Source organism: Monodon monoceros, unplaced genomic scaffold (genome assembly GCF_005190385.1).
Source record: "Monodon monoceros isolate NGI ecotype Baffin Bay Population unplaced genomic scaffold, NGI_Narwhal_1 Super_Scaffold_9, whole genome shotgun sequence".
NCBI lineage: Eukaryota > Metazoa > Chordata > Mammalia > Artiodactyla > Monodontidae > Monodon > Monodon monoceros.
Window position 1 is genome coordinate 44349770 of NW_021703786.1, and position 14565 is coordinate 44364334.

Consider the following 14565-nt stretch of genomic DNA (forward strand, 5'->3'; position numbering starts at 1 on the left):
CCAGAGCGCAGGCTCAGTAGTTGTGGTGCATGGGCTTAGTTGCTCCGTGGCATGTGGAATCTTCCCAGGCTAGGGCTTGAACCCGTGTCCCCTGCATTGGCAGGCGGATTCTTAACCACTGCACCACCAGGGAAGCCCAGGTGAGTTACTTTTAGTGACTGTTTTCTGTATCAAATTTTGCAGCTCTGCTTTAAGGGACTCTTAGTGGTGACCGTGGTCAAGAGTTTGTTTCCCCATGATTATAGACAAGCAAGGGTTTGTGAATTTGCAATTGATGGAATATGATAAACAATCTTCATTTGTCAACTTGCCCATGGCCAGAGGCCAGGCTGAGGCTGTTAGGGCAGATGGCTTAAAGGCAGAATTTGGCTCAACAGTGATTCTCAAAGCTAGGGTGGGCCTGGGCATGAGCATTTAACATTACTCGGGTGACTCTAATGAGAACCACTGATTCAAAGTGTGGAAAGAGATCTCAAGGCTCTCGTAGCCCAGCTGGGCTGGTTTTGTAAAGGGTATCTACGGAAGCACAGTGAGAGATGAGGGTCGGGGAGGTATTGTGGAGGGCCTGAAATGCACAGGCTGAGAAGTCTAAGTTTAATGTAAAAGGTAATAGGGAGCCATGGAAGGTTACTGAGCAGGATGTAAGGGCAGGCAACTAGGAGTATACAGAGAGATTAAAGGGTTCGGCTATTTACAGCGTAGGAAATGGAATTTAAGTTTTCCTATAGAGTAGGCGAACAAAGAAAGCTTTCTTTTACTCCTAGGCCATCAGTTCAAGGTCAGCTTCCTTCAGCACCCAGGTCCACTGGTACCAGCAGAGCAGGAGCTTGTCCCAAGTGAATTTTGTAGGTACCTGGCACATTGCGTGGAACGTGGCAGCCTCCCACTAATGTCTGTTGACTGAGTAAACGAGTGTAGACTCCTCAGCCTGGCCCATCTCGATTTCAGGAGAGCTGGTACCCTGGGCCAGCCTCCCCTTTGCACGCACAAGCGACGGGGCCTGCTCCTCTCACCTTCCCCTCTTCTCCTTTTATCCGTAGTGATCTCCTTCCAATTCTACCAACTCGGATTCCGACTCCGTCGCCTCGCCGCTCGGTCCCTCCGGTGTAACCCGCTGCCACCTGGCTTCCCGGCTCAGGCGCCCGGCTTCAAATCTGTCTCTCACCCATTGTCCAGTTTCCGGTGAGTCAAGTTCAACCCCAGGTTCAACCCCTAGTGACGGCCACAAACACATTCCCTCACAGGCACCCCAGAGGAGGCGTCCGCCCACCACCGGCCACGAGGCCTACAAAACGCGTAGAGAGGGGCGTTTCTATCCCCGCGGCTTTCGGTGGTGCGGGTGTGAGCCGGCAGACCACTCCCCAGTGACCCGCCCGCTCGGCTAAGGAGCGCCCGGCCCTCAGGGGGCGTGGCCGCCCCGGTCCAGCCCCCGCCCAGTCCCGCCCCCTCGCGCCGAGAGAGCCGCCGGCAGGCTACCCGGCCGCCAGCCCCTTCTCCACGTCCGCCGCCACTCCCTCGCCGCGGAGCGGGGCCGAGGGGGATGCTCCAGGTCCCACCTCCGCGGAGAGCTGCGCATTTCCGCGCGCCAGGGCGGCCCCGGCTCTGGCCGGCCTTCGCGGCGGCCGCCCGCGTTCCGCGTCCCCGGGAAGTTGTCTCCGGAGCCCGCGGCGCCTGGGTCTCCTCCCCCTGAGCCCCCCCCCCCCCCCCCCCCCCGGCCCGAGCTGGGAGCCGCGAGCCGCCCGGCCCGGGGGCGTTGCCGCTCGCTCCGAAGCCAGCAAGTCTCAGCTTCCCTGCGCGGGGCGCGCGTCCCCCGTCTAGCCGGGGACCCCCGCGCACCCCCGAGACGGCGCGCGCCCAGAGCGCGGGAGCCCGGAGCGCCGGGCGCCTGGGACCCCGCGGAACCGCTGCCCAGACTGCGGGGCTCGGCAGGGATGCAGGCTGCGCTGTGAGCCCGGGCGCCAAGGCCATGTCCGGCGCCCGCTGCCGGACCCTGTACCCCTTCTCCGGGGAGCGGCACGGCCAGGGGCTGCGCTTCGCCGCGGGCGAGCTCATCACGCTGCTGCAGGTCCCGGACGGCGGCTGGTGGGAAGGCGAGAAGGAGGACGGGCTCCGCGGCTGGTTCCCGGCGAGCTACGTGCAGTTGCTGGAGGTAAGGGGCGAGGGCCGGGGCTGGGAGACCGGCGCGCTCGCATACCTGTTGCCCGCGCCCGGGAGGCCGGAGCCGTCCCTGCCCGAGGGGCGCCCCGTGGGCCGCCGATGCGCGCCCGACCCAGAGCCGCGCGCTCCTGGGGGTGGCGGAGGCGGCGGGCGCCTCTCCGGGCGTGGGCAGCGCGGGGCTCGCCCTCCGCGCGCTCCCCGTGCCGGGCCTCCCGAGTACATCGAGGCCGCCCTGAGGAAGCGAGAACTTGTTGCCAGTGTGAGTTCGGGAGCTGGCGGGCGCGTTCCGGCAGTGGCCGGGGCCGCAGAAGGGTTGCGGCGTCCGGCGGTCCAGGGAAGACGCACGGAGAATGGGGCTGGGGAAAGTGGCACCGCTTGGGCCCCGGAGCGCCGAGCCTGCCGACCTGTGGACGGTCGTCCTGCGGCGGGTCAGCAGCCTGGCCGCCTCCAGGCCGCCCACTTACTGGTCAGCTGAGCCTGGCTAGCCACCAGCCCGAGCCCCGTCAGCAGGCTTGATCCAGGGGTGCTGCAGCCCCCGGCCAGCGCCCCGTCCCCTGGCCCAGCTCCCCGCGGCCAGGGTTCAGAGCCTGAAAAGTGGCCTGTCCTGGTGTTCTGGCCTGGCCCCGGGCTTCACAGGACCTGCTGAGCCAAGCTGGCTGTTTATCGTCTGGGTGACAGTTGGGAGGCCTCGATGTCCTCTCATCGCCGAGCTCATGGTCATAGCCTGAGTGGGATTCTGAGTTCCCCAAGTCCTTTGGTGGCGTGTGGGGTGGGCTTTTACAGGGTGTCTGTCCCCTTTAGTGAAGGGCTGCCCGACCCCAAGATTGTTGTGAAGGCTGTGAGGAGACGGAAGTATTCTGGCGAAACTGTCCGAATCATAGAGACTAAACTGGTTAATAATTTACCCCCCCACCTACTTCACAAAGAACAAAGTAGCAAATTTTGACTGAACATGCTCTGTGCAACTCAAAAAAGACAGAAAGAAAGCTAGATAGAGGTGAAATGGTTATGGGTGAGTTTGCCTGAGAAATATCCTGTGGAAACCTTATCAAAATAGAGCCTGGCCTCTTAGAGGTACGTGATGTTTCTTTCAGGTCCAGAAAACAAAATCCCTCCTACATGGATTAGTAGCATTTGACCAAGTTGAGGCTGGAAGGAGCCTTCCTGGGCTGTCAGCTGAGTATATTCGGGCACCTTTGTGGTTCTGTCATTTGAGAGCCTGGCTGCCTAGGAGAGGTTCAGGTGTTCCTCAGCTTTCGTAGTTCCCTTCCTGAGAGTCAGGTGTGGAAGAAAGCAAGTGAATTGCTTCTTACGAAGACCCGGAGCCTCCTTGTTTCTAGCCCAGCAGCCCTGGCAGAGACTCCTGTCGTAGAGTCCTCTGGTGGCCACACTTTTCCAGGAAACACTGATGTGGAAATTTGGCTGTTGGATGTCTGGTGAGGAGTGTCCCTGGCTGGACTCAGCCAGCTGTGTGTTGGGTGGGGGTGAGACTGGTGGGTTTGTCGGCTGTGTTAGCAAGAGTGAAGTGCCTTTGCTTTTTCTTCCCAGGGGGAAAGCGAGGGTGAATCAGACCACCCAGGGGACAAGCAGAATGATCAGCTAGGACAGCTGTGGGTGTGTCAGTCACAGTTCGTGGCATGTGTGTTGCCTAAGGTGCTTTCAGACAAGTACCCATCTGTGTGAGTAGTACCCCTAGAGGGGCTTACGTTTGTTAAGCACCTATTAGGCACCAGGCATGGTCCATACAGTGTCACCAATTCCCCAGACAGCCCTGGGAAGGGGGAGGCACTATCCCCATTTTACAGGCAGGCAAACTGAATGTGAGACAGGTGAAGGCAGTTGGCCAGGGAGTAATGCTTGCGTAGCTGGTTAGCAGCTCAGCTGGCTGAATGCTACCTTCTGTGCCTGTGTCTCTTTTAAACCCAGTATCCTTGGCCCAGCTGTACCAGAAGGCAAGTAAAGAAAGGGTCTGGATCCCTGTGGGAAAGGGCCAGTGCAGCTCCCGAGGTCCACCTGCCAGTGACCACATCCATAAGGGAAGCAGAGATGCTGAGGCTCCAATGAGGGCAGCTGCTCCTTCCTACCTGGAGCATCTCTCCTGCGAAGCCTGGAGTTTGATTTCACTCAGAGCCCGCTGGTTTTCCCACAGGTGGAGACAGGAGTGGGCCTGAGCCCCGCGACTCTTTTCAGAGCCAAAGCAGACGCATCTTCCACAGGGAGCATCATAGATCAGGCCCTTTTGTCTGTGGGAACCTCTTCCCTGAGCAGGCTGGACCTCAAGGCTGAGGCTGGGGAGGGATGGAGGAGATGCAGGTAGGGTCCCTTGGAATGGGGTGACTCCCCAGAGACAGGCTGGGTTAGGGGAGAATGCAGAACTCCTGAGGGGGTTGCCGGCAGTGGGCTGGCCAGCATATGGCACTGGAGGAGTGCCAGCCAGGTGTTAGTGCAGAAGCCAGGAGGCCAGAGAAGGGCCCACTTACTAGAGCCGGGAAGCCTCTGCTAGTGGGCGCCTGGCACTGAGCTTGCTGGGGGCATGGAGTTCAGAAGGCCAGGGGAGCTGTCGCAGATACAAGTACAGACAGGAGGGGCTACACCAGACTCCTGCGGCAGGAGTGGGATGGTGGGTGTACAGCTGAGAATGGCACTGCCAGCATAGCCCCCACCCCAGTGCACCGTTTGCTCTCTGGCGGAAAGAGTGATGTCAGGAAACCCCATCTTGGCAAGAGTGTGCTAAAGATTGAGGGCAGTGTGTGCAAAATGCACACGCCCCAAGGATTTCCTCCTTGTTCATGTGAAAAAAGGAGAACTGAGAGGCCCTGGTTTGCAGGAAGCATACCCCGTGGCGGGGAGTTGCGAGCTAACTGAAAGGGCCCAAAGATCCACCCTGGTGGCCTGCCCCTGCGGAGAGGCCAGTTTGGTGGAGGTTCTGGTCCTGGTTCCTGGGGAAATCTCTTTGGTCAAGACCCCAAGGAAATGGGGGGACAGGACAGAGCATACTTGGCTTACAGAGGGCGGCCTCCAGGAAAACCTCTGCCAAGCAGAGCTGGGGGGAGCCCTGGTGGGCAAGGACTGGCCACAAGGATCCTGCTATTCAGTGAGTGGGGCAGCCTTCCAGAGGGTGCCAGGTGGAGGGGAGCCAGCTCCTCCCAGAGAAGGGAGGAGGCCTAACAGATAAGACCCACAGCTGCCCAGGAGTTATCAAGGCCCTTAGACAAAAGCAGCCAGGAACATCTTTCTTGAGGGTCTGTTCAGCCATGAAGAGGTCAAGGATCTGAGAGAGACGTGGTCTAGGAGGAGCTGAGGTGATGCTCTTCCCTCGAATGAAGAGAAGAAATTAGGGCTTTGGAAGATACTGTAAGGCATCTGCAAAACCCACCAGAGCTTTTGGGAAATAATTCTGGAGGGTAATAAGATTGGAATGCATACGCAGCAGAGCTTTCCTTGATGGAGGTGCTGTTCTCAGAATCCACGATCTGGCTGCAAGGTCACTTGCAAGGTACTCAAGAGGTACTAACGGAATATGACACTGTCAGCTGAACTAGTCAGCTGCAGAGGGTCACCCCTGCACCTCCTTCTGTTCACCTTCTGTTCTCCCCTTTTGGGTTCAGGTGATTGTGCCGCAGGAGTTTACAAGGTGTGGCTGGGGCAGAGAGATGTGGGGCTGGGGAAGTGGGCTGCGCTGTGGATCATTACGGGATAATATTTTATCCATTGCTATGTAACAGGCCACCGCAAAACAACCATTTGTTATTATCTCACACATTTCTGTGGGTTGACGGGGCTCAGCCGGGCGCTTCTTCTGCCGTCGATCTCGGTGTCTCTCACGCATTTGCAGTTAGATGGTGGCCGCAGCTGGGGTCCTGGAGGCTCAGCTGGGCTGGCACCTCCAAAATGGTGTCTTCCCTCACATGCCTGGTGCCTTCCATATGGCCTTTCTCTCTGCTTGGTGTCATCCTCGGGTGCCTTTCTGCATGGTCCTTCTCTTCAGCAGGGCAGTTGGAGTGTTTAACATTCAGGCTTCTTAACACAAAAGTGCAAGTTGCCAGGTCTCCTTAAGGCGTAGGCTCAGAACCGGCGCATCACTTCTACCACATTCCACGGGTAAAGTGAGTCACAGTGTGGGAGGGAGGTGCATACAGGTGTGTATACAGCGAGGCAAGGTTCATTGAGGCTGTTTTGCAGACTAGCTACCTCAGAAGGGTAGGGAGAACACCCTGGGACAGATGATCCATTAGAGAGGAAGCAGTGCCAGGCCAGACCTTTGAGAGAGCCTGGGGTGGGGGTGGGTAGAACGAACAGATTTGGCCATTCTGCTAGGAAATTCTCCATCGCCATTCTTGGAAGTTTTTGTTGTTCGTTGTTCGTTTTTGTTTTTAAAGACGCCAGGGATTTCTTATAAAGGCCACACAATAAATGGTGCAGCTGATTTTGAAACTAGATTTTCCTGTCCCTGAAGCCTGGGTCTGTCCCCTGGGCCACTGACAGACCAGCCCAGCTTATACAGGGTGGGGCTGTTTGGTGCTGGTTGTTAATGGACATGGTGCATCCGAGCTGCCTGACATCTAGTAGATGCTTGATGTGTTATACAAATTGATTTTAATACAGGGCCTTTCTTTCTGTTACGTGGAAATTACCTAAAATGGGTGTGACCTTGTTCCTCACACCCGTATTTTTTAAGGTGGTCATCAGCTCTTTCACAAAAGGCATAATCACGTGAGCAGAGACCTGCGTGATGCACAGGAGCCAGCCGGTTTGCGGAGCATGTAGCTGTGATCGAAAAGATTAAGGTGCTTTCTGCCATCTTCACGAAGTCATCCTGCCCTTTGATTTGGGGGCTGTGGCCCGCGTTTGTGGCTCCTGTGCTGTGTGAAACTCTACCTTTGGCCCGTACTCTGTCTGCCTCTGATCCGGAGGGGCGTCCCCCCTCTGCAGTGCTCTGTGCTGGTCCGGTCAACTGGCCACCCCTCAGGACTTCAAAGCAGTCGGCAGGGCTTGTTGGATTCTCTGGATTCGGGGCATCTTCACAAAAGTTCCCTTAGCAACAAGTCGGCAGGAATCCCTGACATCTGTTAACCACCACATGTATCCCTGTAGTCCATTACCAGCTTGGAAACATGAATGGGATGCTGACCCGCTTGTACTCTTCCCAGCCTGAAAAAGCCCAGCTTTTATCTGACAGCCTGGTCGACCTCGTCTACGAGGACGGCTGCTGGTCCCTACGTGGCCGGTGAAAGAAGAGGTTTGGTAAACCAGGAAGGCTTGGATACCGGTTAGGTGTCGGGATTTTTGTCGGGCCACTCCAGGGGACGGCGTTCTCCCAGCTGCCCGCTTATCACTCCCAGCAGGCAGGCGGCACGTGACAAGCTTTCCACCAGAATGTCAGCATGGGTCCCCCGGTCCTTAATTGCACAATGAGTAGATTCCACTCTTGCCTACAGCGGCAAGGCTTCTGGGTGGTGTTTGCCCCGTGGAGAGAAGTAGAAATGGTGGCCAGCAGCTCGGCCTGGCTTGTCCTTTGGAAGACCAGAGCATGGGTGACACTGTGTAGGTTCAGTTGCGACAGGTGTGTGAATTGTGCCAGGTTCGTGTAGATTCCTCAGAGGACTCACCCACCTCCTCCCTCCACATTTAGTGTCTCTCCTGTCTTCCATCTGGTAAAGATCTGTTTTATTAGGTTAACTTCCCGGTTCACTGTATTCCCCTCGGTTCTTGAGCTGGTCTCCAGACTCAGTCCCCAGGGACTTACATGTCCAAGCTAAACTCTTAATCGCTCCCTTCCTTTCACCCTCTTTTCCCCCCACCCTCCAGACCCTTGTGCATGTCGCCACCATCTCTCTACCGCGTCACCTGACTCTGCCCGCCTCTTACCTTTTCTCTCCTGTTCATTCGGGTGGCAAGCCTGGTCTGCTCTCCCTGAGAAACGTTTCTCAGAGCCTTCTCCTTCTTCACCTGCATTGGCAAACTTTTTCTGTAAAGGGCCAGGAAACATGTTAGGCTTTGCAGGCCAAGAGGCACACTCGAGTTACAGCTGCATCACTGGATGTGCAGTGCGCTGCAGGCAGTGAGAAGCCGTGAGAGCGCCCATATGGTCTCTGGCACAGTGGCTCAGCTCTGCCCGCGGAGCATGAAACGGCTAGAGAGGAGCCCCAAACCGACGGGTGTGGTTGTGTTCCGATAAAACTTTATTTATGGACACTGAGGTTTGAATTTGTGCCATGCAATATCCTTCTTCTTTCGCTTTGTTTTCAACCATTTAAAGATGGATAGGCCATTCTTAGCTTATGGGCTGTGTGTAGTTTGCCAGTCCCTGTTCAAAAGTTGATCATTCATTCAACAACCCCTAATTGAGTGCCAACGATGGGCTGTGAGCACTGCTGGAGGTGAAGCAGTGATAAGGCATAGAAAAGACGCTTACCTTTTAGTTGGGGAGATGGTAAACTAGCAAAAAAAAAAAAAAATATATATATATATATGTATGTATACTTTTAAAGTGGTATGGGGCCAATAAAACAGGGTACTGTGACAAACTAGGGGTGTGGGGTGCAGGAAGGGAGGGGTTCCAGAAACTGTCAGAGAAGGCTTCCCCAAGGAGGGTATGCGTGAGCAGAGACCTGCGTGATGCACAGGAGCCAGCCGTGTGAGGATCTGGGGCTATGTGTGAGTATTTGCACTACAGATGCAGGCAACCCTGAAGAGCGGTGTATGTTTGATAGATTTGAGAGAACCAGAATATTCCAGAATGGTTAGAGCGCAGGGAGCGAGGACAAGAGAGGTTGGGATGGCAGGGAGGCAGGTAAGTTGGATAATTGGATAGTTGTCTAGTTGGTAAGTTGGATAGTTGTCTCTCCCCCCGCCCCCATATGTGTAACTTGATTTTTCTCTACGAACTTGTATTTTGAATCGCTATCCTGCGTGGCGGAAGAAATGAACTGTCGAATAATTTGAGGTTGCTTGCCTTTCCCCAGGTTTGCATTTATGGTCTGGGGGGCTTAACTGCAAAATCATCATTCCAAGGGCCCAGCTGTTCCTTGATGTCCTTTGGGCATCTGCTGAGCTGTGCTCCCTGCGTGGGTCTCTGTCTATCCATACTTTTGCCAGAGACAGTCTCCTGTCTGAAGGGTCCCTCCCTCTCCTCCTTCTCAGCAGTTTTTGGGAGGACAAAATTGGAGTGTCATTCTCTGACACTGACTGAAGCTTCTTTTGCCTCCACTGGTGTGTTGGTAAATGTTTAACAATCAGCTTTGGCGGATGGAGGGTGGGAGGTGAAGTGAGAGAAGTTCTGATTTGTCGCGTTTGCCAATTTCTGGGGTGTAAGTACTCCTGCCATGGCTGATTTGAAGCTACCAGTGGCTTCTTTTAATTGAATACATTTGACATGCCATCTTGTGTAAAGTTAAGGTATACAACGTGTTAATTTGATACATGTATATATTGTAATATGATAGCGATATTTAGCACCTCTGTCACATTCCCTAATTATCCTTCCTTTTTAGTGGTTGGTAGCTTTCGGTTTGATTGATGGGTTGGCGTGCTCTGATTTGTTTTGGAAAGCTCACCTGGGCTATAGTGTGGAGGATGGATTTGCAGAGGGTAGGGAGGGAAGCAAGCAGACGAGTTAGGAAGCTGGGAGCAGGCTGGTGGGAGTGGAGGTGCTGAGAGAGAAGTGGATGGAACTGGAATGTATTTTGAGGGTTGAGTTAAAAGGACTTGCTGGTAGATTGACTGGGGAGGGCGAGGGGGCCTCACCTCTGCAGGTGAGTTGTGATGCACTGTCCCTGTGGTAATGTCCTCATCTGTGAATCGCCCATTCTGCCACCAGAGACCTTTTCCTTTAAAAAAAATGAGGTAAAAGGCTAATTAAAATTGTGAAAAACTTAATGTCCTTAATGCAGAAAGTTCTTTTATAAGTTATTTTTTAAAAAAAGCCCAAAAGGAACACATCAGTACAAGAACGGGCAATGAACTTGGATAGACACTTTATAATAAAAGATGCAAAGTCGTCAGCATATTCAGTCTCACTAGTAGTCCAAGTACTGCACATTTTTTAAAAAGGTAGCCTTAATGAAAAGTGTCAAAATAAAAAAAGAATGAGTATTGGCAAGGGTGTAAGAAAATTGCCGTGTGCTTCCTGGAGTGTAAATTGGCAATATACCTTAAAACCTTAACAGCGTACGTGCCCTCTGATCCAGCAATTCCACATCTAGAAATGTGGATTCAGAAAGCATCTGGTAGGTAAGCTGTAAGCCTCAGAATACCCATTGCAGCCTGTTTCTAATATAGCTCAACTGGCCACCCCCTACCTGCCTACCAAGAGGAACTGGTTAAAATAAGATTCACCTGTTCTTCACACAAGGCCAGCCATGCAAAAGGGGCTCAGCAGAATTTTAAGAATAAAACATTTTTGTCAGTGATGCTAAGTGTTTTCATGGAGTTAGCATGGTTCAGATTTCACCTTATGACAAGGCAAAAAGAGATGGTGTTTCCAAGAATGAATTGCTTTTTAAGAGCAGAGACTGTGTCCCATGCATCCTTTTGTGCAAAGAACAGGTTGAAGGAATACTTGCCTGGCCCAGGGCCACGTTCTTTCAGATATCCTTAGTAACAGCAAATCTTTGTCTTTCGAGGGGTGAATTTGATTTTTTTGGAAACAGCCAAAATTCATTTGGAGCCACGTCTGGTGTGTCTGTATGTGTGACTGTCTGTCTATCACCTTGTTGAGAAAAGGATGTAAAGCAGCTTACCAAAAAGCATACGGTATGGTAAGATAAAAGCATTAGTATGTGGGGAAGTCTGGGGAAAAGGAGAAAAGAAGATGATGGTTGGAGTGAAGTCTGAAGAGTGTAGAAGGTAATCGAGTTAAGTAATGCTGTTTGGGATTTAAAAAGAGGTCCTATCCTCAAGTCATGTTGCATTTAAGCGGATCTCAATGGGGGAGTAACAGAGATACTCTGAAGATGGCAGTGTTGGGGGCTTACATGCTGTGTCAGTCAGGATGGGTTAGGAAATGCTGCCATAACAAACAGCCCCCAAATCTCAGTTGGTTTGGGGCTGCAAGACCAGGACCCAAGATGAGGGAGCAACCACTGTCTGTAATCTCACTGCAGATCAACAGCACGTGGTTCTTGGAAGTGACACATGGCATTTGTGCTCAGATCTCATTGATGAAAGCCCAGCCACACCTAACTTCAAGTGGGTGGGGAAATGCAATCCTGCCATGTGCCCAGAAGGAGAGAAGGAGTGAGCTGAATGTATGTGGACAGCTCTGGTGACCACCAGGTGTGTCCTGACTCAGGGGCATGCCCCGTTTCTGTTCCAGTTCAATCTCAGTATTTTATGGCCATGCCTAGAGTGGTGCTTCTCAAGCTGATTTTGATGCCTCTAGAGCAAGGCTTCTGGATCTTGTTGGACGCAGATTCTGGCTCAGTAGGTCTGGGGTGAGGCTTGGGACTCTGCAGCAGTCTGACGAGCTCTCTTGGACTTCAGCCTCAGCAGGTGCCCATGGCTCCTGAGACCAGGATGAGCTCTTACTGTGATTTCAAATCAGCTCCCCCTCCCACAAGCTCTCCTCGCATCTAGCATGATGCTGGGCACACCAGTGATACTTGGCCTGATCCCAGACTTCCTGTGATTTTTTTTTTTTCTTTGCGGTAAATACATCTGTCAACGTTTGGTTCAACAAAAACAAATATTTATATTTGAGCACCTACTGTGTATGCCAGGCTCTCAGCAAGTCTCAGGGGATAAGTCGAGACCTGGAGCCAAGGTCTTCTCTGGAGTGTGCCTCGGGGATGTGCCAGCCCCTCCAGGTGACTCTGGCAGGTGATTTCTCTAAGAGACTTCAGTTTCACACTTGTTCTGTTGGAATGAAAGCCCTTCCAGACATTCTGCATCCATTGTTCTTTCTCAAATGCCTTCATTCCTCCACCCTTCTCGTTTGCTTCTCAGATGCACAGGGAACTCCCGGATCAGTCAACAAAAAAACCTAATTAAGTTGTAAAAACTCTTTAGAGATGATATTTCAAAAATTCTACAGAAATGAGTCCTTGTCCTAATTTAATCATAACAGAGGCTCCTTATTTTAGCAGTGGTTCATGGAAGAGTGTCATTTGTTTTTGATTCACAATATAATGTAGAAATAGAAATAGGAAGTTGGAGGCCACTGTTCTCATTTAGCAAGTGTTTTATTGATAAATAGCTACAAGCCTTTGTGGTGTTTGGAGTGAAAAATAAAACTCTGAGTTTTGGATAATCAAGGACATACTTCACACAAAATCTACTAATCTGGTACTCAGTCTAATATTTTCGTATTATAAAGAAGGTCCTGGATGCCTGGGGCCTCCCGCTTGGTGTGGGCACATAGAATCTACCTGTACAACATTACCATGTAGGACATTAAGGACAGCACTTCTCACGTATTAAGGTGCATGCAGATCACATAGGGTTCTTGTTGAAAGGCAGATTTGGATTCGCTGGGTCTGGGGTGGGGCCTGAGACTCTGCATTGTCTACCTAGCTCCCAGGTGACGCTGATACTGCTGGCCTCTGAGCCACAATTTGAGTAGCAAAGCATTGGAGTACCCTAAGGGGTTTTAAAGTTTGCAAGTCATGATTAAATTCTGGAATTAGATTGGATTTAGTTTACTTTCTTTTTCCTTCACGGATTATGTGAGGCTACACAGGGTCAGGGAAGGAACACAGGTTTTGGAATTAGACCTCATTTTGAGCCTGTTTAATCCGAGAAGAGAGGTATGGAGATGGTAAAAAGGTAGGATGGGGGAGGGTGGTAGCCGGTGTTCCAGTTTGCCCAGAGGGGTCCCTTGATCACAGTTACGGGGTGGAGGTGGGGCTCAGGCATGTTTTACCATGGCCAGATGAGGCAGAGAGGTTGCGGGTTGAGTGGTGAGTGACATGGGCATGGTAGTAGGCCCAGGGTCTTGACTGCAGTACGAACTTGATGGCAGAGAGAGAGCCCGGGGTGGTCTTGCCAGATACCGACTGTGTTAAGAAAAACATGCAGTGGGGATGTGGCCACCACATCTCAAGGCAGTTTATCGGTTCCAAGGGGATGCTGGATGCATTGTGTGGTTTGGTTTGTGGGCTGGAATGTGAGCCCTGCGGCTACCACTGGTGTGCACTGCTCTGACTGTGTTCAGAGACGGGGGCAGAACCTCCCCCCATGTGGGCCGCAGAGCTCAGGGCAAGAGTCTGGCAGCTCTGGGTTCAAATCCTGGCTCAGCCCCTGCTGCCTGGGTGAGTTGCAGAATCAGGATTCCTGAGTTTCCTAGGGATCCTGTGAGGGTAGCTGGCATCTTGTATACACTCTGTTAGTGGAGTTTACATCCCACATGTTCTAGGGATCATGCCAAGTTGAATGCTGAGAGCTGCTCGTTAACTGGGCTTCCATTGATGAGGTGCTGCTGGGTGAGAGAAACCTCTTTCCCTGGGCCCCTCTGAGATCAAGTACAAGGCTGCCTGGTTGCAGCACCGTGGTCAAGGCTTTCTGGACTTCCCTGGCCGTCCAGTGGTTAAGACTCTGCGCTTCCAGTGCAGGGGGCATGGGTTCTATCCCTGGTTGGGGAACTAAAGATCCCACATGCTGTGCGGCACAGCCAAGAAAATTAAAATTTAAAAAAAAAAAAAAAAAAAAGGCTTTCTGACCCATGGGTACAGATCACCTGAGCATCTTACTGTGTATTTGGATTCTGAGGGTCTGGGGTGAGGCCTGAGAGCCTGCATTTCTCAAAAGGTCTGACAAGGAGATGCTGCTGGTTTGGGCCCACACTTCGAGTAGCACAACTGGAGAGCACCTCTGGGGGTGTTTCAGGAACTGCTGCATGATGGTTGCCACTGCTCAGGCTGGGCTAATTAGTCTTAATTGCTTCTTACCTGGGTCAGATGGGCCTCCGGCTGTCCGGACACACCCCGAAGAGGCTCTTATGATGAGAAAAAGGCTGTTTGTCGGGAGAGGTGACATGTAGGAGGTTGCTAAAGGACTTAGACATGCCTTTTCATCTTTGCTGGTCCTGGGCCAAAAGCAAGGTTTGCTTCAAGGGCCTGGATGGAAATTCTCTTCTGAAAGCGTTGTTATGGGGCTCAGAACAACAGGGCCGGTGTTCTAGGGCTCGGAACCGGAGATGGTGGTTAGTGCCGCAAAGCAGGCGTCCCCCGCAGCCCCTGGGTGGAGCCCTCAGGTCTACACTGTTCTGCACTTGGCCTCTCTCCTCTTGCCTGGATTACTGCCGTGGTCCCTAACAGCAGTGGCTGCTCCTTTGGTCCCTTGGTGATGTCCATTCTCCGTAGTGACGCCACAGTGATTTTTCTAGCCAGTTTGACCACGGAACGCTCCTGCTGAAGACTTTCCTTAGCTTTTTGGTTGCCTTTATGATATAATATGACTTAGCTTTGCTTA

The 14565-nt window shown here is 52.7% G+C and overlaps 1 protein-coding gene across 1 annotated transcript in view; it reads left to right on the forward strand.

The window, feature by feature from the left end:
- Nucleotides 1-1765: 1765 nt before the first annotated feature.
- GAS7 (growth arrest specific 7) overlaps nucleotides 1766-14565 on the forward strand; it is a 200909-nt gene continuing 188109 nt past the window's right edge. Inside the window, exon 1 of the mRNA XM_029212829.1 lies at nucleotides 1766-2149. Coding sequence (XP_029068662.1) covers nucleotides 1967-2149 — 183 coding nt within the window. The 5' untranslated portion in view covers nucleotides 1766-1966. The remainder of the gene's footprint in view (nucleotides 2150-14565) is intronic.